The 26,250-nt window shown below is 44.8% G+C and overlaps 1 protein-coding gene across 1 annotated transcript in view; it reads right to left on the reverse strand.

Moving 5' to 3' along the window:
• Nucleotides 1-25,153, reverse strand: part of CCDC198 (coiled-coil domain containing 198) — a 43,535-nt gene extending 18,382 nt beyond the window's left edge. Inside the window, exons 1-2 of the mRNA XM_068252009.1 lie at nucleotides 24,792-25,153; nucleotides 17,769-17,854 (exon numbers count right to left, since the gene is read on the reverse strand). Of these exons, the coding sequence (XP_068108110.1) occupies nucleotides 17,769-17,854; nucleotides 24,792-24,987 (282 nt within the window). The 5' untranslated portion in view covers nucleotides 24,988-25,153. The remainder of the gene's footprint in view (nucleotides 1-17,768; nucleotides 17,855-24,791) is intronic.
• Between the last annotated feature and the right edge of the window lie 1,097 nt (nucleotides 25,154-26,250).

Here is a 26,250-nt window from a genome sequence, read left to right on the forward strand (position 1 = left end):
CTGATTGTATTAGTATTGTAGTTATATACTGTAACTGTACTAGGACACTCACTGTCACTGTTCATAGGCTACTAGCTGCTCCTGCGTGTGTGCACTCACTTTCTGTGTACACACTACACACACTCTATTTCCTTCTGATAACTGATTGATTATTGTAATTGAATATTGTAATTAGTTAGTTGTACTTACTGTTACTACTTACTGTACTAGGAGTCTAGGACACTCAGTCACTGTTCATAGGCTACAAGCTCCTGCGTGTGTGCACTCACTGTCTGTGTACACACTACACACACTCTATTTCCTTCTGATAACTGATTGATTATTGTAATTAGTTAGTTGTACTTACTGTTACTACTTACTGTACTAGGAGTCTAGGACACTCAGTCACTGTTCATAGGCTACTAGCTTCTGCGTGTGTGCACTCACTGTCTGTGTACACACTACACACACTCTATTTCCTTCAGATAACTGATTGATTATTGTAATTAGTTAGTTGTACTTACTGTTACTACTTACTGTACTAGGAGTCTAGGACACTCAGTCACTGTTCATAGGCTACTAGCTCCTGCGTGTGTGCACTCACTGTCTGTGTACACACTACACACACTCTATTTCCTTCTGATAACTGATTGATTATTGTAATTAGTTAGTTGTACTTACTGTTACTACTTACTGTACTAGGAGTCTAGGACACTCAGTCACTGTTCACAGGCTACTAGCTCCTGCGTGTGTGCACTCACTGTCTGTGTACACACTACACACACTCTATTTCCTTCTGATAACTGATTGATTATTGTAATTAGTTAGTTGTACTTACTGTTACTACTTACTGTACTAGGAGTCTAGGACACTCAGTCACTGTTCATAGGCTACTAGCTCCTGCGTGTGTGCACTCACTGTCTGTGTACACACTACACACACTCTATTTCCTTCTGATAACTGATTGATTATTGTAATTAGTTAGTTGTACTTACTGTTACTACTTACTGTACTAGGAGTCTAGGACACTCAGTCACTGTTCATAGGCTACTAGCTCCTGTGTGTGTGCACTCACTGTCTGTGTACACACTACACACACTCTATTTCCTTCTGATAACTGATTGATTATTGTAATTAGTTAGTTGTTTGTACTTACTGTTACTACTTACTCTTACTGTACTAGGAGTCTAGGACACTCAGTCACTGTTCATAGGCTACTAGCTCCTGCGTGTGTGCACTCACTGTCTGTGTACACACACTACACACACTCTATTTCCTTCTGATAACTGATTGATTATTGTAATTAGTTAGTTGTACTTACTGTTACTACTTACTGTACTAGGAGTCTAGGACACTCAGTCACTGTTCATAGGCTACTAGCTCCTGCGTGTGTGCACTCACTGTCTGTGTACACACTACACACACTCTATTTCCTTCTGATAACTGATTGATTATTGTAATTAGTTAGTTGTACTTACTGTTACTACTTACTGTACTAGGAGTCTAGGACACTCAGTCACTGTTCATAGTCTACTAGCTCCTGCGTGTGTGCACTCACTGTCTGTGTACACACTATACACACTCTATTTCCTTCTGATAACTGATTGATTATTGTAATTAGTTAGTTGTTTGTACTTACTGTTACTACTTACTCTTACTGTACTAGGAGTCTAGGACACTCAGTCACTGTTCATAGGCTACTAGCTCCTGCGTGTGTGCACTCACTGTCTGTGTACACACACTACACACACTCTATTTCCTTCTGATAACTGATTGCTTATTGTAATTAGTTAGTTGTACTTACTGTTACTACTTACTCTTACTGTACTAGGAGTCTAGGACACTCAGTCACTGTTCATAGGCTACTAGCTCCTGCGTGTGTGCACTCACTGTCTGTGTACACACACTACACACACTCTATTTCCTTCTGATAACTGATTGATTATTGTAATTAGTTAGTTGTACTTACTGACTGTTACTACTTACTTACTTACTGTACTAGGGACACTCACTCAGTCACTGTTCATAGGCTAGCTCCTGCGCGTGTTTGCGCGTGCGTGCACTCACTGTCTGTAGTGTACACACACTAAATTTACTTGTGATTACTACTGATTATTGTAACTGCTAGTTGTACTTCCTGACTGTTACTACTTACTTACTGTACTAGGGACACTCACTCAGTCACCTCACCCACCAACCCACTCCATTAAAGTATCCCACTTTTCACCCGCCCTTTTAAAAAACTTTTGTCTATACGCCCAAAACATCGAAGATGTCTGGAAGTGGCAGCCAGCGCGGTTTGGGCAAGGGGAAGGGCAGCAAGGGAATCAGGAGGAGAGGGAGCAGCATTGTGGCAGGCCGCGACCGCGCCACCATGCACAGTTCCGCAGCAGCAGCAGCAGCAGCGTCAGTGGCTAACATTCCTCCCATAGCCACTGGCCGTGGACGCCTTGGGCGCCGCCCAGCAGGAGCATCTGCAACTCACGCTGCAGAGACACAGCAGCAGCAGCGTGTAGCACCTGCTCCGATTTTCCTCCAGCCGGGTCGGAAACGTCCCATTGAGGAAAAGCATGCAGACACTGTGGTGCAACTCATGACGGAGGATGAGCAGCCCGCCATCAGCTCTGCATCCGAGGCCTCCACCCTCACCACCACCCCTGTTCGCAGCAGCCGCCCAGCAGGGCCTGGGGAGGAGGCCAGTTCACCGTCAGTTGGCGACCTGTCATTCAGCAGTCTTTTGACCCCAGGCATCATGAGTCAATTGTCTGCTGTTGTTGGCGATTTTGAGGAGGAGATGCTGATGGGCACTTTGGGGGATGAGGGATTGGACAGCAAGACTGTGGCGACAGTCAAGCAGCCCATCCATGCATCAGGAGAGGAGTTTGGGGGGTCCTCATCCCAGCAGGACATGTTTCAGGAGGGGGAGGATGATGATGACCCGGTGACAGACAGAGACTGGGTGCCACCACCTCCAGGGGATGTCGTCCTCAGCAGCTCTGAGGAGGAGGAGGAGGATGCTCTTGTGGGCCTTGCAAGGAGGCGCATCATTGCAAGCATTGGCAGCAGCAGTAGGCAGGTCCCACAGCCTGCTGGTGTCTCAGGCTCAGCAGCAGCAGCAGCATCTGCCAGTACCACCACCAGCCGCACCCAAGCCCCCCCCCCCACCACCACAGGGAGACAGGCAGCAGCGCTTCCATGCCGTAGGGGGATGTTTCTGTCACCAATCTGGCGATATTTCACCATGCCCACTGTGTACAGCAAGTACGCCACTTGCAACCACTGTCAGCGGAAGTTGAGCAGAGGTGCAGACCCCTTAAAGTTCAGCACCAGCTCGCTCATCAACCACCTTGCTGCAAAACATTTCCACCAGCATGAGGAGTTCCAGAGGCTGAAGGCATCTGGTGCTGGCAGTGGCACCACACCCATCACTGCACAGCCTTCAGCAGCAGCAGCAACAGCAGCCACCCGCCCTCCTGCTCCTCCAGCAGCACCAGCAGGAGTGCGGAAACGCACTGCTCCTCCCCCCTCTGCAACTCCTGCCGCCGACACTGAGGCCTGTTCTGGCAGCCAGTCCTCAGTGGCCTCCTCCGCTGTGTCTGCTGATTCCCGTGCCAGCAAAAGGCCACGCCAGAGCCTTTTGAGCGAGTCCTTCCAGGGGGTGGTTAGGGCTCTGCCTCCCAGCAGCCGTCGCGTGCGGCAGCTGAACGGCTTGCTGGCACGGGCCATGTGCTCCCAACTCCTGCCGTACACGCTCGTGCAGGAGGGGAGCGACATTCGTGCGCTGCTTGCTTGCGCAGCCCCAGACTGGCAGCTCCCCAGCAGACACTTTTTCTCCCGCAAGGCCATTCCTGCACTGCACCGCTTTGTGATGGCCAATGTGGAGCGAGGGCTGGAGCACGCGGTTGGTGAAAGGGTCCACGTCACCATGGACTCCTGGAGCAGCCGCTTCGGGACAGGCCGCTACCTGTCCTTCACTGTCCACTGGGTCAGCTTGGTGGAAGGGGGTGAGGATGGGAGAGCAGCAGCGGGCACAGCAGCAGCAGCAACACAGTGGGTGGTGCCACCCCGCAGGGTCAGGGGAACTGCAGCAGGTTCCTCCGATCCTCTGCCATCCTCCGGCACACCTGGCCAAACCCCCCGCCTCAGCAGCAGCGTGAAGGCCCGCCACTGCCAAGCGCTGCTGCACTTGGTCAGCCTTGGGAAGACCAAGCTGACGGCAACCCATGTGTTGGCCAAACTCCAGGAGCAGGAGAGGATTTGGCTGACCCCCAGAGGCCTCAGAGTCGGAGAGGTGGTGGCCGACAATGGGGCCAATCTGGTTGCCGCAATAGACAGGGGAAACCTGACCCACATCCCCTGTCTTGCCCACGTGCTGAACTTGGTAGTGCAGAAGTTCTTGCGCACCTACCAGGGGATGGGCGAACTGCTGGAAACGGCAAGGAACGTTGTGCGTCACTTCCGGCGCTCGGCTGCAGCCTGTGCGAGCCTGGAAGACGTGCAAAAGGAGCTGGATCTGCCACGCCATCGGCTGATCCTTGACGTTCCGACTCGCTGGAACTCCACCCTGGCGATGTTGGAGCGTCTGGTTGAACAGAAGCACGCTGTCAACCAGTACCTTGCCCTGGCCACTGTTTCCGCCGCTCAGAGAAGGGACAAGACCAGCAACATCCCGTCCATCGTCCCCGATGATGACTGGAGGCACATGCAGCAGGTGTGCTTAGTGCTGGCTCCCTTTCTGCAGGCCACTAACATGGTGAGCAGGGACCATGCTATGGTCTGCGAGTGGGTACCCCTGGTTTGTCTGCTGAACAGGGCCCTCGATGCTTTGCTGGAACAGGGAGCGGCAGCCTTGGACCAGCAGGAGCGGCAAGCAGCTGCACAGTCCACCTCTGAGGGGGAGGAGGAGGAGGACTTGGTGGAGGTCCCTGACCTTGCTGCTGATGAGGGGGAGCAGCACAGTGCAGCTGAGTTGGTGCGGGGGTGGAGAGAGGATGAGGCTGACGAGGCAGAGGAGGAGGATGAGGACAGCAGCACTGCCGTCGATGTGCCAGCAGACGTGGCCCGCCTCTTCCCAATGGCAGCGCACATGCTGACGTGCCTGCGCAGAGACCCCAGGGTGATCCAGATGAAGCAGAGGGAGGACATCTGGATCAGCATGATGTTGGACCCACGCCTCAAGGGGAAGTTGAGCCAGTTCCTGCCGCCTGCAGGAGGAGACCCAGCGCAACAAATAAGGAGCTTGCAGCAGGCCCTTGTTGAGTGCTTGGAGGAAGCCTTCCCCCAGCCTTCCACCCCCACTGTCCAGCAGCCAGCACAGAGGCAGCAGCAGGTGCCTGCATCCAGCAGCAAGCGCCCCACAGACCTGCTGTCTCTCAGCCACGAGCTCTACAGGACTGTAGAGGCTCCGGCAGCAGTGACTAGAGAGGAGGTGCATGCAGCAGCATCCTCCACCGGTCACAGCCAGCGCCTGACCCGCATGGTGGCTGACTACATGGGGTCCTACAGCGGGCTTGACAGCGATGCCCCTGTTGATCCCATGGAGTATTGGGTCAAGCGCCTGGAGATCTGGAGCGAGCTGGCGCAGTACGCCCTGGAAGTGCTGTCCTGCCCCCCTTCCAGCGTGCTGTCCGAGCGCTGCTTCAGTGCAGCTGGTGGTGTGGTCACCGAGAAACGCTCACGTCTGTCTCACAAGTCTGTGGACAGACTGACGTTTCTCAAGATGAACCAGGCGTGGGTGGAAGGCGAGTTCCTGGCCCCTGTTGTCGGCGAGAGGGGGACATGAACTGGCTAAGAACCATCGTTAATGTGCCTTACCACCCTTTACCACCTCCTGGCTCCTGCTCACTAAGCCAGCCTGGTTCACTTTGACTATTACGTCGCCTGCAGCCACACATTTTACACCTACAGTGGGCTGCTGTGTACTGCCCTTCTGCTGTCTGTCTGTGTTTCCCACTGCCAGGGTACACAGATTTACCTTCTGCTGCCACTCTGCCACCAGCTATTACGTCAAACAATAGCTATATATCTGTGTAATTTGTTTTACAAACAAAACCAAAAAACCATTAAAAAAAAAAAAGGTTTAATTTTTCTGAGGTGCCCGGGTTGAAAACTGTGTTGTCCCAGTTGTGTATTGGACACGATGTGGGCTGCACGATCGCTGTCTGGGACCTCCTGTTGTGTTCATTTACGGCCTGGTATCACCGCTAGGTACCAGGGCTATTATGTCACGCTGCCTGCCTGCTGCCACACTCACACTACTCCTCCATTCCTCCTGCTGATGCTGCTGTCTGTCTGTGTTTCCCACTGCCAGGGTACACAGAATTAGCTTCTGCTGCCACTCTGCCACCAGCTATTACGTCAAAAAATAGCTATATCTGTGTAATTGGTTGTAAAACCAAAACTACAAAACCATAAAAAAAAAAAAAAGGTTTGATTTTTCTGAGGTGCCCGGGTTGAAAACTGTGTTGTCCCAGTTGTGTATTGGACACAATGTGGGCTGCACGACCGCTGTCTGGGACCTCCTGCCTGCTGTGTTTATTTACAGCCCTGGTATCACCGCTAGGTACCAGGGCTATTAGGTCACGCTGCCTGCCTGCTGCCACACTCACACTACTCCTCCATTCCTCCTGCTGATGCTGCTGTCTGTCTGTGTTTCTCACTGCCAGGGTACACAGAATTAGCTTCTGCTGCCACTCTGCCACCAGCTATTACGTCAAACAATAGCTGCTCACATTACTCCTCCATTCCTCCTGCTGCTGCTGCTGCTGTCTGTCTGTCTGTGTTTCCCAACGCCAGGGTACACAGATTTACCTTCTGCTGCCACTCTGCCACCAGCTATTACATCAAAAAATAGCTATATCTGTGTAATTGGTTGTAAAACCAAAACTACAAAACCATAAAAAAAAAAAAAAAGGTTTAATTTTTCTGAGGTGCCCGGGTTGAAAACTGTGTTGTCCCAGTTGTGTATTGGACACAATGTGGGCTGCACGACTGCTGTCTGGGACCTCCTGCCTGCTGTGTTTATTTACAGCCCTGGTATCACCGCTAGGTACCAGGGCTATTAGGTCACGCTGCCTGCCTGCTGCCACACTCACACTACTCCTCCATTCCTCCTGCTGATGCTGCTGTCTGTCTGTGTTTCCCACTGCCAGGGTACACAGAATTAGCTTCTGCTGCCACTCTGCCACCAGCTATTACGTCAAACAATAGCTGCTCACATTACTCCTCCATTCCTCCTGCTGCTGCTGCTGCTGTCTGTCTGTCTGTGTTTCCCAACGCCAGGGTACACAGATTTACCTTCTGCTGCCACTCTGCCACCAGCTATTACGTCAAAAAATAGCTATATCTGTGTAATTGGTTGTAAAACCAAAACTACAAAACCATAAAAAAAAAAAAAAAAAGGTTTAATTTTTCTGAGGTGCCCGGGTTGAAAACTGTGTTGTCCCAGTTGTGTATTGGACACAATGTGGGCTGCACGACCGCTGTCTGGGACCTCCTGCCTGCTGTGTTTATTTACAGCCCTGGTATCACCGCTAGGTACCAGGGCTATTATGTCACGCTGCCTGCCTCATTGACTGCCTGCTGCCACACACTCATCCTCCTCCTCCTGCTGCTGAATTTACCTCCTGCTGTCTGTGTGTTTCCACTGCCAGGGACTCAGGGAGCACATACAATGGCGCTTCCAACATGCGTGCGCCACCAGCTATTTGTTATGCTCAAAAATAGCTGCATTTCTTTAAAAAAAAAAATTTGAAAAGAGAAATTAGTGAAGAAGAAGACGATATAGAAGAAGATGAAGAAGACGAAGAAGAAGAAGATGAAGAAGAAGAAGAAGAAGAAGAAGGAGAAGAAGATGAAGATGAAGAAGAAGAAGATGAAGAAGATGAAGAAGATGAAGATGAAGAAGATGAAGAAGATGAAGAAGAAGAAGATGAAGAAGAAGAAGATGAAGATGAAGAAGAAGAAGATGAAGATGAAGAAGATGAAGAAGATGAAGATGAAGAAGATGAAGAAGAAGATGAAGAAGATGAAGAAGAAGATGAAGAAGATGAAGAAGATGAAGAAGAAGAAGAAGATGAAGAAGATGAAGAAGATGAAGAAGAAGATGAAGAAGATGAAGAAGAAGATGAAGAAGATGAAGAAGATGAAGAAGAAGATGAAGAAGAAGATGAAGAAGATGAAGAAGAAGATGAAGAAGATGAAGAAGATGATGAAGAAGAAGAAGATGAAGAAGATGAAGATGAAGAAGATGAAGAAGATGAAGAAGAAGAAGAAGATGAAGAAGATGAAGAAGAAGATGAAGAAGATGAAGAAGAAGATGAAGAAGAAGATGAAGAAGATGAAGAAAAAGAAGATGAAGAAGAAGAAGATGATGATGAAGAAGATGAAGAAGAAGAAGAAGAAGAAGACAATATAAAAGAAGAAGAAGATATAGAAGAAGATATAGAAGAAGAAGATATAGAAGAAGAAGATATAGAAGAAGAAGAAGATATAGAAGATAAAGAAGAAGAAGAAGAAGAAGTATATACAGTACTGAACAAATTTCTGGACACAACTTCTCTTTTCAACTTTTTTTTTTTAAAGGAACATCCCCACATAATCACTTGCTGTTGTTACTTGGAAAAAAAGAGGTTTCTTGCATCATTCACCCTCAAAACAAGTGTTGGAAGCTATTTAAGGCCATTTCGAATAGTCAGCTCGAATAATGAGCTCGAATACCGACTCGAATAGTGAGCTCGAATTCCGAGGTCGAATCGAATAGTAAAAATTATTCGACTCGAATATTCGACTGATCTCGAATAATTTACTATTCGAATTCGACCTAACTCGAATTTTGAAAAGGGGTATTTGAGCATCACTGATCCACACTACCCTTTTTTAGATCTAGATTTTTTATTTCCATAAGGTATGTACATTCAAAATAGTCTCTGTTTGAAAGTTAGCTATTTATTTTCAGTGTCCATGCCCTGTAATGTATTATTCTAGTCTACCAGTCTTAGCAAGTCCTTGAGTTTCTTAAAGTTAGCCTTTTTTAGTTTTAGTTGTCCCCTTGTTGAATCACAACCCTGTCGAATAGTAGGTCAAATGTTACTATATTAAGGTCACTATTTCCCAAGTGTTCTCAAACCTCCACCTTAGATATAACATCTGGTCTATTTGAAATGACTAAATCAAGCAGAGCAACTCCCCTGGTTGGTTCAGTTACCATGTGAGTTAAGTAATTGTCTTGCAGTATTGATTTAAATAAGTTACTTTTATTAGAGCAAGTGTCCTCAATATCCCAGTTAATGTTAATCCTCGTGGTAAAGCTTAACCCTCCTGGCGGTACGCAGCTTTTCAGGCTGCGTCCGTGGGAGGGATTTTTTTAAATTCAATTTGTTTTATCCATTGTAGCTAGCCTAGTTCACCAAGTCCCCCCGCACCCTTCTGATTCCCCCGATAGCCGCCGCTATACTTTACCTAGCCGCGATCCAGCGAGAGCCGCAGCCTCCCCAATGTGCTTCAGTCGTCACTATGGCGACGATTGGACATGAGGTCTGACGTCATGACGTCATGCGCAATCCCGAACCTCCCCATAGCGAAGCCTGGCGCTGATTGGAGAGACTGCACCATCGCGGGATCCCTGGGGGTACGTATAACGGTGGCGATCGGGGGAGATTGGTAGAGAGCGGAGGGACTTGGGGGGCAATGGTAGCTAGCGAACTGCTAGCTACAACGGATTAAACAATATTTATTAAAAAAAACATCCCGGGGCAGAGAAATCCTCTGTGGCAGCTACCCCAAGTGCTGGTCGGGGTTACCGCCAGGAGGGTTAAAGAGAACCTGAACTGAAAATAAAAAGTCAAAACAAACATACACAGGTCATACTTACCTTCCATGTAGTGTGCTCATCAGTCTCTTTATCCTCTCCTGTGTCCTGTATGTCCACTGTGATCGATGGAATTCTCTGTCCTCCATTTTGAAAATGGCCATTACCCCATAACAGCTTCCTGGTCAGCAGACTGTTAAACTGTTATATCGCTCACTTGACGCATAGGGAAATATGGACATTACCTTGCACATTCAGTTGCAACTGACAGCTGCCATTATACAGTGGCTTGCAAAAGTATTTGGCCCCCTTAAAGTTTTCCACATTTTGTCACATTACTGCCACAAACATGCATCAATTTTATTGGAATTCCACGTGACAGACCAATACAAAGTGGTGTACACATGAGAAGTGGATCGAAAATCATACATTATTCCAAACATTTTTTACAAATAAATAACTGCAAAGTGGAGTGTGCGTAATTATTCGGCCCCCTGAGTCAATACTTTGTAGAACCACCTTTTGCTGCAATTACAGCTGCCAGTCTTTTAGGGTATGTCTCTACCAGCTTTGCACATCTAGAGACTGAAATCCTTGCCCATTCTTCTTTGCAAAACAGCTCCAGCTCAGTCAGATTAGATGGACAGCGTTTGTGAACAGCAGTTTTCAGATCTTCCCACAGGTTCTCGATTGGATTTAGATCTGGACTTTGACTGGGCCATTCTAACACATAGATATGTTTTGTTTTGAACCATTCCATTGTTGCCCTGGCTTTATGTTTAGGGTCATTGTCCTGCTGGAAGGTGAACCTCCGCCCCAGTCTCAAGTCTTTTGCAGTCCCCAAGAGGTTTTCTTCCAAGATTGCCCTGTATTTGGCTCCATCCATCTTCCCATCAACTCTGACCAGCTTCCCTGTCCCTGCTGAAGAGATGCACCCCCCGAGCATGATGCTGCCACCACCATATTTGAGAGTGGGGATGGTGTGTTCAGAGTGATGTGCAGTGTTAGTTTTCCGCCACACATAGCGTTTTGCATTTTGGCCAAAAAGTTCCATTTTGTTCTCATCTGACCAGAGCACCTTCTGCCACATGGTTGCTGTGTCCCCCACATGGCTTGTGGCAAACTGCAAACGGGACTTCTTATGCTTTCTGTTAACAATGCCTTTCTTCTTGCCACTCTTCCATAAAGGCCAACTTTGTACAGTGCATGACTAATAGTTGTCCTATGGACAGAGACTCCCACCTGAGCTGTAGATCTCTGCAGCTCGTCCAGAGTCACCATGGGCCTCTTGACTGCATTTCTGATCAGCACTCTCCTTGTTCAGCCTGTGAAATTAGGTGGATGGCCTTGTCTTGGTAGGTTTACAGTTGTGCCATACTCCTTCCATTTCTGAATGATCACTTGAACAGTGCTTCGTGGGATGTTCAAGACTTTGGAAATCTTTTTGTAGCCTAAGCCTGCTTTACATTTCTTAATAACTTGATCCCTGACCTGTCTTGTGTGTTCTTTGGACTTCACTGTGTTGTTGCTCCCAAAATTCTCTTAGACAACCTCTGAGGCCCTCACAGAGCAGTTGTATTTGTAATGACATTAGATTACACACAGGTGCACTCTATTTTGTCATTAGCACTCATCAGGCAATGTCTATAGGCAACTGACTGCACTCAGAACAAAGGTGTCCGAATAATTATGCACACACCACTTTGCAGTTATTTATTTGTAAAAAATGTTTGGAATCATGTATGATTTTCGTTCCACTTCTCATGTGTACACCACTTTGTTTTGGTCTTTCATGTGGAATTCCAATAAAATTGATTCATGTTTGTGGCAGTAATGTGACAAAATGTGGAAAACTTCAAGGGGGCCGAATACTTTTGCAACCCACTGTATTACTGACAGCAACTGGTATATTTCAGTTCTGACAACATGTTGTCAGAACTGGAAGGGATCACTGTAAGAAGAAAATGGTCAGCTTCTAAGAGGAACTGATGGTGAGGTAAGTATGTAATATTTATTTGCAGCTACATCATGTGTTTATTTTAAATAATTTTACTCAGTTCAGATTCCCTTTAAAGGACAACTGAAGTGAGAGGTATATGTAGGCTGCCACATTTATTTCCTTTTAAGCAATACCAGTTGCCTGGCATCCTGCTGGTCTATTTGTCTGCAGTAGTGTCTGAATCAAACCAGAAACAAGCTTGCAGCTAATCTTGTCAGATGGGACAATAATGTTAGAAACACCTGATCTTCTGCATGCATGCTTCGTGGTCTGTGGCTAAATGTATTAGAGGCAGAGGACCAGCAGGACACCAGGCAACTAGTACAGCTTAAAAGGAAATAAATATGGCCTCCATATACCTCTCACTTTAGTTGTCCTTTAAAGCAAACTTGTAAGAAAAAAAAAGTAAAAATTAAATACACAGGGCTATGTAAGGGAGCAGGCTGGTGTTGTACTTTGTACTGGTTGAACTCGATGGACGTATGTCTTTTTTCAACCAAAATAACTATGTAACTATGTAACTACATAACTCAGTAGAAGGTAGCCTCTGGATAATTCATGTCCTCAAACAAAGGAAAGTTAATAGTGAACACATCAAGTACAACCTGGGCCCCCTCTGCTGCAGGTCCCCATAGCAGTTGCTATGGCTGCTATGGCTATTTGTTACTCTCCTGGCATTGGCAGTCTCCATGCTCTGGACTGGACAGGCCTAATATAAGTGACTGCAGATCTTTACAGCCCTGACCTTCGCCTGCAGGCGGCTGACAACAAGAATCTCACTGAACTGTAAAACTCTCTGGCCTTGGCTGTGGTTGTAAAGAAGTTAATGAAACATTTGATGTTGCCATTTTATAATTGTGGCAGGACATTAAACCAGACAGCTTTTAGATCACCATCTAAAAGTCTCATCATTGAGCTCCAGTGGGATCAAGATTTCCACCACGAATATCTGATACCAGCCGTTCAGCTGAGAATTTGACATTTTTGCAACTTCCAAATGCAAGGTACCAGTGCATCCACTAGGCGGCAGAATATAACATCTGTGAAACGGCACAATAATAACCACTTTAAGACGAGAGCAATTTTCACATATCAGCGCTGCTCCCATTCACTGGCCAATAACCTTATCACTACTTATCACACCTAAATCATCTATGTATTGTTTTTTTTCAGGACAAATTAGGTTTTTCGTGAGTAATATTGTTGTTTAGTAATAACCTTATTTTCTATGTATTTTAAAGGGAAAATAAAGGACAAATGGAAAAAAAACACTATTTCTCAATTTACATCCATTAAAGCTTTACAATAAACAGTGCTAATTATAAGTTAAACCCACAAATTGTATTTACTAATCCATCCTGGTTATTACAACATTTAGATTATGTTCCTAGTACAATGTGTGGTGACAATATTGTATTTGGAATGTTTTTTACTCATTGTACACTATCGATGATTACAAAACCTTATTTGCAAAAATAACAGTAATATACCCTCATGGCATACATATTTAAAAAGCCAAGTTCCTAAGGTAACAGTATAGTTATTTTCTTCTATATTCTTTCACTTTGTTTTCATTTTACAAGTCTTGGTTTTAGTACAGAATATACACATTTTTATTTGCTTTTGATTCAGTTGATTACTAAAAAGAATACACAAGACATAGCCCTTAACTCTAAAACACCCTAAAATCTATTCTACTATTTCTCACGGTTAAAATGTTACCCTATATGTCTTGTGTAGCTATACTAATACTTTCCCAAATTTGATTATAATTTTGAAAAGTATTTTTTATGCTGGATTGAGTTTGTCCCAACCCATTTCTCATGTAATGTGGGTCCAAGCTTTAAAACACACCAAAATGTATTCTACAACTCATCCTGGATAAAATGATACCGCCTTCCTCTGGATCAACAGGGATATGTGAGGGAGCAGGCTGGAGTTGTACTTTGTACTGGTTGAACTCGATGGACGTATGTCTTTTTTCAACCAAAATAACTATGTAACTATGTAACTATGTAACTATGTGCCTCATTTAGTAACAAACTGGTGGTGCACTCTCCCAGGGCCGGATTTCTGGAAAGGCCACAAAGGTCAAGGCCTAGGGCGATAAAATTCAGCAGGGCGCAGGACTTGGAGAGATAAGAGGTCACATGTCAAACTAAATCACTTCTGCTTTGCTCTATTCTGCCTGAATTCCAGAGATCCCTGCATCTCTCTCACTGCAGAGTGTGTGTGATGACAGTCAGCATCTGTTGTCATCTGAAGATCTCGTCCAGTATAATGAGTGGGGACATAAAAGCTGCTGTGAGAAAAAAAAATATATGGGCTCAAGTAGTAGAACTTTTGAGTTCAGATTAGTTTCTTTATGCACGCATTCAAGGATAGGAATTATCAGCTCTCCTCTCCCCCAGACTGATGTTTTATTACTTGGTCAGAGCTGTTAAAGACCTGAGACCTGTTAGATTTATGGTTTGTTTTTATTTTCTAAGGAATGACAGCAACATTCTCTCTGTGCTACAGTTTAACTCTTTCCTGACATGTTTTAGAAGCAGCAAAGCATTGTTCTGTGTTAGCCATCAGTGAAAGCTGAAGTTATTACGCACTCCTGTACTGATGTGCACAGCAGCCGAGGCTTGGAGTGTTATGGGTATGTGTACTTGACAAGTGCTGCTCATATATGAGCATCATTTCTGAATTATGCAAGCCCTGAACACTATTGCCTGCTGTGCATCCAGGCTGGAGTGCTAAATAACATGGAGTGGACAGAGCATGCGCTGCTTCTTTGAACAGGGGGGGCAAAGCAGCAAAACAGACAGGAGCCCATGTAACCCAGTAAACACTAGTCAGAGTTGGACAGAATGGGGGGGGGGGGGGGGGTTGGTGACAGCCGGCCTAGGGCGCTGTAAAGTACAAATCCGACCCTGCACTCTCCACAATTACATTGGACGTGTATACTCGTCCAGTCAGGCTGAAGTGGATAATCTTACATTATATAGAACAGTAGATGGGAGCAATCAGGATAAACGTATACTGGAAACACACAATGCAATTTCCCACCGATAATCTGACGGGAAGTTGTATCGTGTGTACATGTCCAAACAGCTCTCAAACGATAAAAGGATTGATTTTCCAATTATAACTTCTCAAAATTGATCCCTTTATCGATCAGAAACAGATCGGACTGGTCAGAAATAATCATTTGATTCCTGTCGACTTGACCAGAAGTTGCATCGTGTGTTTCCAGCATTGCTGGCTAAAGAACAAGCGACACCCATGCTAACCTAGAAATAAAAAACACATATATAAGTAGATAAATACTACTTCTACTTACATAACACATGTATTGTGCTAATACTAAGTAATGATTTCTGTGAATTTAATAAAGGAAAAGCAGAAAATCCTATTCTAGGCAGTGGCCATCTTGCCAAGCTAATGCTGACATCATATCCTCCCTGACTTTTGTTTCCCCCCCTCCCTTCTCTTGCTCATTGTGTATTCATTAGCTGCCCTCCTCCCAGAGTCTTCAGACGCACCCACTGAGGTGTATACTAACAACTGCACTGTCTAATTTTTTATTTACACATCCAATCACTGAGTCACCTCAGCCTTGCTTGTAAACACAAGTAATCAGAGGTTGTTTCTGATAAGCAGCTAGATAGGGAAATAAATGGAAGAGGAGGAATATATTATAGATAAAAAGAACTCCCAGCATTCAACTCTTTGGCACTGTTTGGCACTAGGGCCAGTGCTCCTAAAGTATGTGATAACTACAAACCATAACAGCAGAAAAAGTTTTGCAAGTTTTGAATGCAGGATTAGCATCTTTATCACTTAATGCACTCAGACCAGTTGCTGTTGAAATTTGATTTTTATGGTGACAATACCGCTTTAATGGACAGACAGATCAGCTGACATTCTATGCAATCATCAGCTTCTTTGCAACCATGCTAACAGAGTTCAAAAAGGCATCTGAAACAATGAAAGTGAGCACAGGAATCTCTGTTAAATTTTTATTAATAAATGAAAGTATGTAGCAAGTTGGTGGGAATCACCCCCCTGTAGCTGTTTACAGGACTTGATTTCTGGAAAGGCCAAAGAGGCCCGGGTCTTGGGCAGCAGCAGCCCAAGGGAGCGCCTAAACATGAAAGAGGGGTTGCTACATATGAAAGAGGCTGAAAATGGGGAGCAATACATGAAGAAGGGGAACCGATGACCAGGAGAGCCAGGGGCGTTGCTAGGATCCTAAGAGATCCGGGGCACTTCTGTGCACTCCAGTCGGAAATTGGGCGTTGTCATGGGTGGAGCCAAATTTACATGAACTTAACAGCGGTCTAAGTAGGCCTGCCCAGCAAAATTTTAGATTAAGCTCCCCTCTCTGTTAATACAAAAAAAAAATAATAATAATCATTTCACATAGATAGGTAGTGTCACTTAAACATAAGTAGACAGAGTTATCTGGCTTCTGTGCTGGTTGCCCTGGCTTTCTGCTGGGGGTGCTGGCCTACCACCAGGTTATCTGGCAGTTCCTTCATAGCATTCCCTGCCCTTCTAGTGGACCCGATCCCATGCTCCCACGGGCCTCCCTCCCATTGAGGCACCACAACTCCCAGCATGCTCCCATAGAAGAACCATAGCTCTCTGCATGCCCCCATAAAGGCATCACAGCACCCAGTATGACCGCCATTGAGGCACTACAGCTCACTGTGCCTGGGGGACATCTGGGGCACCCCAGAATAGATCTGGGGCACAAGCCACTGATCTTTGGGGCTAGCAACGCCCCTGAGGAGAGCTATTCATGAAAGACAGGAGCTACAGTAGATGGATGATGCACATGGAAGAGGGAGGTGCACATGGAATGGGAGGGGTGCTTCTGCACATGAAATGCAAAGCACAACATACTTGGCCTAGGAGAACAAAAAGTATAAATCCGGCCTTGCCTGTTTACCAACTATAAGGTAATGGTTCCCATCTGTAAGATTCCTATGCCCACTTTCATCTGTTTTGAAAATAAACCTTTTTTGGTCTGCTTTGTTAAAGGCACTTTGTGATTTGCAAGTGCATTTGTTTTCACATATAATAGCTTTCCCACCTGTGTGTCGCCATGTAGCGCATGCTGCATGCATTTGTGCGCACTAAACGTGTGCATTTTATGTTATTGATATAACAATATAGAGTCTGTGCACTGAAAACCGTGCACTATGACAAAGAGAAAATCTGACGCAAATACAGCATGTTTCATCACCTCAATTCATGTATTTTGGTGGAAACAAGCCCTTATTCATAAAAGGTATTACCTAAAGCAACTTTCGGTTTTCCACAAAAAGTTTGCGAATTAATGTATTCGTTTGTTTAAAAGACTCATTTAAAGGACCACTATCCCAAAAAATGGTAAAATTTTAAATACACGTGAACACATAATAAGTAAATTTCTTTCAGAGTAAAATGAGCTGTAAATTACTTTTTTCCTAGGCTGCTGTCACTTACAGAGGGTAGTAGAAATCTGGTGGAACTGACAGGTTTTTGACTAGTCCATCTCTTCATGGGGAATGCTCAGTATTTTATTTACTCTTTACAACAGCACTCCATGGAAAGGATCTATATAAAGATGCAGACCACCCTCCCTACCTGTTTGCACACTATTCTGGCAGTTGGTCTAAGCAACTGCCATCCAGGATGAACCCCAAGAATCCCCCATGAGGAGATGGCCTAGTCCAAACCTTTCAGTTCTGTGAGATTTGTACTACCTACTGTAAATGACAGCAACATAGGAGAAGAGTCATGTATAGCACATTTAACTCTGGGAGAGTTAATTCATGTGTTTTGATGTATTTTAAATTGTAAAATTTTTTGCAATACTGTTCCTTTAAAGGAAGCCTGTGGGTTTAATGATCAGCAGAGGGATGGGAAGTTCTTTCTTCTACATGTTTTCAAATCATTTTTTTAAGTTAAAGTTTACCTAGGTCTCATGCAAAGTGTTCTTACTTGAAGTCTTCGAGGGGGGTGCTTCTTGATGATGCTATTTGTTCCGCCATTATCCAATGGGACGTCAAAAGATGTTGGCCTGGGTACTGTAATCAACAGAAAACAATAATAGAAGGAATGTGGATCATGAAGGTATGGAAACAGCTACTTTTATATGACAGAGTTCACTCATAATTAGACATGGTCAGTCAGTAAGGTGATGCAAGTTTTGTAGTAAATTATACATACCGGTAAGTATGTTGGAACTGGCCCAGTAAAATGCAGTTGCTTCAGATCTGGATTGACCTAATTTCATGCTGTATGCCATTTGCAACACAATTTGTATCAGCTCAGAATATTACCATCTCATTGACCCTCTGTACTCATCAGGTTAAAGTGTACCCACGCAGAAGCTCGGGTACCAAAACACATACTTACCTAAGGCAAAGGAAGCCTCGGGATCCTATAGAGGCCCCCGTCGCCGAGAATAGGCAATGTATTACCATGTATAAAAAAGTAATGTGCCCCTCCCATATATAAAAAATTAATGTCCCCCCAATCATAAGTAGGCAGTGTATCTCCATACATAATAAAACAGTGTTCCCCCAAAACAAGAGTAGGAAGTATGTTTCCATATATAATACACTAGTGCTCCCCCCAAACATAACTAGGCAGTTTGTTTCCATATATAATAAACTAGTGTCCCACCAAAATATAAGTAGGCAATGTGTTCCCATACATAATAAAGCAGCACCACCCCCAAAACAACATAAGGAGGCAGTATGTCCCTATATATAACACATTTCTGTCCCCCAAAACATAACTACGTGCTATGTCCCAATACATAATAAAAAAAGAGTCTGCTCAAAACATAAGTAGGTAGTATAAAAGTTGTTTGCTCCCCTGTAAATAAGTAGGCAGTGTGTACCCAAATCACAAGTAGGCAGTAGTGATCATCATGTCTGGGAGAACTCAGGGAGAAGCATGTGATTTGATTGATCAGCTGATAGAGTTGTAAAGCTCTGATTTGCTGGGATCACAAGACATTAGCACTAATGCTAGAGAAAGAATTGTTACTGCCCATCAATCTGTAAATCTTTGTGAGAAATCATTCTCACTACAGAATGATGAACTTCTATAAATAGATCATGAGACCAAAGCGGAGATTTTTGGTCATAATGCACAGACCACGTGTGGAAAAAAACAACAATTACATAATATCAGCTCAAATATCCCACACCAAAGATCAAGCATAGAGCTTGAAGGGTGATTGTTTGGTCTTGTGTTGCAACCACAGTACCTGGTCACCTTGTTGTCAATGAGACAACCATGAACTCCACTATATACCAAAAAAATTCTACAGTTAATATGAGGCCATCTCTGCAATAGCAGGAGCTTGTCCATAATTTAGTCATGCAACAGGACAATGACCTGAAGTAAATCTGCAACAGAATGACCAAAAATGAAAATAATCATGGTGTTGCAGTGGCCCATTCAAAGTCCAGACCTTAACCCAATCGACATGTTGCTGTGGGATCTAAAGAGAGCCCCCGAACCTCAATAAAGAAGAGTGCCCCAAAATTTCTCCTCAGTAATAGAAGAGACAGATAACATCATATAGAAAATTATTGTTTCAAGTAATAATCCACTGGCTTCCCATGTCCTCCTCAATCTCACAATTGCTGCGCACAGACCCTCTGAACATATCTGACAAAAGCTTGTCAGATATATTTCACTGCATTCTGATAGTACTATTGCATTACTCTGTATGTGGCACTCCACAGCCCACTGACACCCAGAGCTGTGTGCACACTACTGCTGTTGCCTCATTAAGTTGCATGCACAGTACTACTCCAGTGCATTATTATTTCACTGTATTCTGATAGTACTATTGCATTTCTCTGTGTGTGACACTCCACAGCCCACTGACACCCAGAGCTGTGCATAATGTGATTTCTGCCCTTTAAGGGTTAAAACCCGACTTTGCATCAACTCCATAATTTTTGGTGAGACTTTTGGCATGGATCCCCCTCTTGCATGCCACAGTCCAGGCATTAGACCCCTTCAAACAACTTTTTCATCACTTTTGTGGCCAGAAACAGTCTTTGTAGGTTTTAAAATTCGTCTGCCCATAGAAGTCTATGGGGGTTCGGCAGATTTGCCTGTTCACGAACAGTTTTCGGTAGTTTGCGTTCGCAAACAGAAAATTCTATGTTCGCGACATCTCTATCTATAGGCTCCTGTGATGTAAATCTGGGCCTGCCTCCCTGCCTAAAGTAATCACCGCTCTAGTGCCTAACGCTAATCTCCCTGGCCAACATAACTCTCTTCCTAATGCCTAACCCTAACCTCCCTGCCTAATGTCTACTGTCCCTAACCTCCCTCTCTATCCCCTATTACCAGCCCTACTGATATTGGTGCCTAACATAATCTTCAGAAGCGATGTAACTATAGGGGAGCAGCCCCTACAAATGCAGGGGAGCCCAGAGGTAAGGGGGGCCAACTACTAATCCTCCCTCCCTATGATACTCCAGATCAGGAGTTTTTGTGGCTACACTTGTTATAGGTGTGAAGATCCTGATGGCCATACTTGTTTTATGTCATTTCAGATGCAGCCTTTGTGGTATGCGCTGGCCCTCTCCTCGCTGTCCATTAAATTGTAAGTTACACATTTTTGCTTAGCTGCTCCCAAGGTTATACCTATGTTTTTTGTAATTTAGGTTCGGTCACTTGCCCGGAGGTCTGCCTCACCATGGCGCAAGTGTCCAGTATATTATACTTTACATGCAAACTATAGTGGAAGCCAAAGTTCCTCCATAGTATAATAAATGTAGCATTTATTTTGGACGCAGGGCATGCATTTTCAGCCTAATAGAGGTGGTGCATGCCTGAGTGATTAACCAGCATGTTTTTAGGGATGCGCAACCCCCCCTTTTTCATACTTGTTTTATGACCCACATAAGATGTGCCCCCAGGCTATGGGGGTCACCAAGGGGAGGCAAGGGAGGTTTTGTGAAAATTAAGGGGGCACCAGCAAAGTTTTGATAGGGGACCCCATGATTTGTGGTTCTACCCCTGATCTTCAGTGTCCAAAGTGGGAAGTTTTGGCTTCAGAATAACCAAAAAGCAGGCCAAGCAGCCACTTGGGGTCTCACATATTTAGGGGCCTCGGAGGCTCTGTGATGTCGTCGTGACATCACACTGCTGTCCGCACTGGGCTGGTCTAATAGACGCCGCGCCAGTTCATAGCCCGCAGCCCCGCTCCAGCCTGCATAGTCTTCCGGCAGGCAGAACAGGGCTATGGGAAGATGGCGTCCGAAGCCCTGTAGTAGAGACTATTTGTGTCTCCAGTACAGGGCTTCAGGCGCCATCCTCCCGTAGCCCTGCTATTCCATTCAGCACGGGAGATTGCAGGAGCAATATCTCCGGGGAGCTGCGCGCCAGAGGCCAGGCGGGTGAGGAGACTTCTGTCAGATGAGTAAATTCTTTTTTTTTGCAGGTGAAATGTTGCCCAAATTGCATTTATTTTCTGCTGAAATGTTGCCCACATTGCGTTTATTTTTTGCTCAAATGTTGCCCACATTGTGTTTTTTTTTTTTTGCTCAAATGTTGCCCACATTGCATTTGTTTTTTGCTGAAATGTTGCCCACATTGCGTTTGTTTTTTGCTGAAATGTTGCCCAAATTGTGTTTGTTTTTTGCTGAAATGTTGCCCACATTGCGTTTGTTTTTTGCTGCAATGTTGCCCACATTGCGTCTATATATGCTTTGAATAATAGTGATCATTAACACACTGTTCCCCATCCCCTTCTTGCACCGCTTACACTGTGATTGTCCTTGATTGGTTTTGGTGCGCCGTATCAATTGTTATGTATAGCATGCTTGGGATGTCCCAATGCAAAACTTGCACTGGGGCCCACAGCTTCTTAGCTATGCCACTGCCAAAAAGCCACAGCATGTTTACTCTTCTAGCACCAATAACTAGCAAGCCAATATCAGCCATACAGTAGGTGGAACACTCACTCATAACCTATCCGGCACTTCAGTCATAGGATACCCTCAACCCTGCTCCAGTTTTTACCAAGTGATTTAAACTGACTGATCTCCAATCCTGTAAATCTGTCAAACCGAAGAGGCACAAATATAACAATCCTTCTAAATATATATCCGAGTGTTAATATTTATTGTTCTCATAATAAGAGCAGAGCTGGAAGCCAGCAGCAATTATTAACTGCTCTAAATTAAACATTAACAACATTTCTGCATTCATAGTGGGGGTTTCATAGCTCTCTACGGAGGTCACTTCATGTGGAATAGTTAAGTGTTGTGATTAACCTCTGTTAATTATTTAACGAGTCCCAAGTAACAGATATACAGAGCCAGTGAAAGAAAACAGCGAATCACTCTCTATGTGTGAAGAGTGGGATCAACAAGGGTGGGGTAGAAAAATGAATGCAATCAGTAGAATAATCTGGTGCTTGGTTGTTGAGGTAGAGAACAGTATAGGCTCTTTCATATGCGCAGCTGAAGGAGAGGAATTCACCACCTGTCATTATTATTTAGTATTTATATAGCACCAACATCTTCCGCATCGCTGTACAGAGTATTTTGTCTTGTCACTTAACTATCCCTCAGAGTGGCTCACAATTTACTAGACCATACCGGCTGCACTGTGAATGTCGCTATAGTCACAATAGGTGGTGCATTGAAGAGGAAGTTCTGCATTACGATGCGACCGTTACGTCGCCCCCTTTGGTGAACAAAGCCAACAGTGGGCTCCTGGGCAGAATAAATGTAGGGGACCCCACAAGAGAGGGGCGTGGTCATAACAGTTCATGGGTGGATCCACGTCAATACCTAAAACTATGTGAACCTAAGTTACATTCTGTAAGCACGGTATTAATCTAGCACATCATTTCCATGCATTCATTATGTCCCATACATGACTGGGCCACCAGCAATTACTTCTCATGCAGCAGCAGCAGTGTCACCAAAATTCCTAAGAGAAAGATGAGAATATGCAAAAATTTTAATGGTCAAAAAACCAACAACCTACCATACCATTTCTATTCGGTATCAATTATATAGCGCTAATATCTTCCATAGTGTAATTTATTGAGTGCAGTCATGTTACTGACTTTCCTCGCGGGAATTTATCTAATGCCTACAATAGTTATAGTCTAAAGTCCCTCTACCAAATTATCATTGTGTATTTATATAGTGCTGCCAGGGGAGTAACAATAGACCCTGCAAGGAATGCAGCCGCAGGGGGGCCCAGAAGCCACAGGGGGGCCCGTCCTAAGAGACTGACAACTAAGGGCAAGGAGAGAAAAAACTTTCTGCTCTCTGCACAATTGTTCTAATGACTGGATTTGCTTAACCACAGATAAGGAATCATACAAAGTTTTGCAGACAAAAAATTTGTAGACCGTCCCTATTCAGTGTTCCGCAGGGTCTTATGTACAGCTCTACTCTACCCCCAGCCTCTCTACCCCTCCCCAAATGCTTTGTACTGTAGTGATGCTGGTGAAGTCTGCAGAGCCAGTTTTGCTCCATCAGAGTTGGACAGAGTAAGTGTAATAAGCTGTGGCTGTGGCTGCCGGCCTTAGATTTTACAGCGCCCTGAGCGAAACCTGAATTTTGTGCCCCCCTTCATCCTCTTTGCGCGTGCACACACACACACAAGCCTATATGCAATTCACCTTTTTCCTGAATTACTCCTAGGTAGAGATGGCCCGAACCGTTCGCCAGGCGAATCTCACTCATGACGTCACGCACATGCGCAGAAAGTGCCCGGCAACAGGAACACGATCTAGGACGCGCACCGCCGGGCCAGTGCAGGCGTACTACTCCGGGTCATAGCGACCAGGAAGTAGTACATAGCACAGAGAAACTGAGATGTTCGCCGGTGAACGGTTCGGGAACCGTTCGCGACATCTCTACTCCTAGGACAGCGGTTCCCAACCTTTTTGAAGTCGTAACACATCACGCTAAATGCTCAAATCTCCGTGATACATCCCATATGTATAATAGAAAAAATACTATTACCCACAACCTGAGAAAAAGAAGTCCCATATGGACAGCACCACTCAATGTACAAAAATTGCTTTATTCCAAAATATATCACATATCATACATAATGACACATTAGAAGTTCAACAAGGATATTAAAATCAATTAAAAAAGACCACATGTTCCTAAATCATCCAGCTGCAACCAATTATACCCTATTGAATAAACAATATATGCATAAATGTATCTTATATTATATTCAATATCAATTCTGAAGAGAGCATCTATAATCAACTTAGTGGTCATCAGTAAGAGCCCTCCAGTTGTAGAACCCGGGTTCAGAAAAGTGTAATAGTGCAATAAACCTACAATAAGACTGCAATAAACCAATATGCAACAAATAGGAGCAGTCTATAAAGTGCATCAGAGATAAGAGATGGTGCAAAAAAGAGAGGAGATACTTAGCCCAAGGCGAAGTGTAGATAGGACAAGGCAGCTGGAGTAGGAAGGGGTCCCCTTAAGACGTTCCCACTAGCTCCGCGGGCGTCACCCTGCTTTGACTGCTTTGAAAGGAGAAGAGGACACCGTGGTTTATTGCACTATTACACATTACTGAACCCGAGTTCTGTCCTGAAAGAAGGACAAACGAGGAAGAAAGAGGGACAGAGGGATTTGGCTTTTAAAGAGGGATTGTCCCTCTGAAAAGTTGGGAGCTGTGGTGTTGCCATCCTCCACAACACTTCACAAAGTACATAGTCATAATGAGAGTCACCTACATATGAGCGATAATAACATGGAAGGAAAGACAACTACACGGAGGGGAGTAACACAGGTAGGGAGAGACAGGATAATCTGGCCCTGACTGTGGTGCAGCTGCACGGGTCCCAGGAGACATGGGGCCCTTGTGCAGCTGCACAGGTCTATAGCCGCCTCTAGTTACACCGCAACACCCCACTGTGAACATAGTCTCTATCAGTCCCATAATCTTATGTGTGCCTTGTCTATGAACCGAGAATACATTCATACCTCTTACCTATTGGGCCTCTTCCATACAGGGTCTCCCTGAGAGGTGGAAGCTGTCGTTCATACATTGGACTTCCATTATCCATTCTCCCATAATCTGAATAGGTGTTCAGGCCATTAATTGCGGGTGACACAAAAACATCTTTATTGTCCAGAGGTGCCACCTTCCTCACCTTGTGGTTGAGTTTGGAACTGTTCAGCCCCATCGCAGTGAAAGATCCAGCTAAAAGTTCACATGAATGTAGAAAAATACAGTTTCCATGTTTGAAGGACTTCTGTTTTCAGAACTTCACCCTGTTTCTACAGACACACCAGCCATCTCCTGCCTGACTAGCTGCCCTGCTGGGACTCCTGGCTAGCGCTAGTTAAACATTGACACAAAGCAGAGATGGGAGGATGGCAAAAACCGAAAGCTGAATATTTAACTGTACGATGGAGAGCCAGGGGGGCCTTTCCCAGCAGCACATTACAGCGTATGCACATTACAGCGTTCAGAGCAGCATGCAGCGTGTAATCATTCTCTGATCTACAATGAGATTTGCCTACCTACTGGGAGCAATGACTCACTGGCTTCACCTGCTGGCAGCCAGGCTCTCTCCATATACCATCATACTCACAGTGAGGCCTAAACATGACTTGCTCAAAATAATTTTTGCTAACATGTCATGATCATCAATGAAAACGCTCTAAAAAAGTTGTTTTGGATGCGGAGGCCAACATTTCCCATCACATTTGAACCTAACGCCCTTTTTTAAAAAAAAATGTAGCTCTGGCTAATCAGCAGGGCTGGGTAGAGGCAGAGGCTGGAGAGGTCATAACAACAATGAAGAGTAGTCATAATACCGCACCAAACCATACAGAACAATATAAATGTAGCTTTATTGTCAAAAACATGAGTAAAAACAATTGAAAACACATACATGCCAGTGGGGTCCAAACATGATTAACCACTTTACCTCCCCCGAGACAAGTATCTATGTCCCTGCAAAACACCAATACACCTCGTAGGGAAGTAGATACTCGTCCCTTTGCCACCGCGCATTCCTGCTTGATCCCGCGCTTGTTCACACCGCTGATCGTTAGAGGAAAGAGCAATGAATGGGAACGCAGTTCCCATTCATTGTTCCAAGTCCCTGTGTCATTGTTCGCCGGCATCAATGAGAGGCCTGCTGTCCTTGTAACTAAGGAAGTAACACGTCTACGCATTACTTCCTGTTCACGTATGTATAGTACGCTAATAGGAAATAATGCGCGAGGACATCTTGTGGCCTAATATTAAATTTACACCTACATATATTTATTTTAATAAAAAGACCCACACATACATTTAAAATTAACTCCTTCCCTTCCACGCTCTCCCGTAGTACCCAAATAATTTTTTTTTCATAAAAAAAATGACAATCAAAAAAATACATAAATAGTTACCTTAGAGGCAGAACTTTTTTCATATGTATGTCAAGAGGGTATAT

Source organism: Hyperolius riggenbachi, chromosome 9, assembly GCF_040937935.1.
Source record: "Hyperolius riggenbachi isolate aHypRig1 chromosome 9, aHypRig1.pri, whole genome shotgun sequence".
NCBI lineage: Eukaryota > Metazoa > Chordata > Amphibia > Anura > Hyperoliidae > Hyperolius > Hyperolius riggenbachi.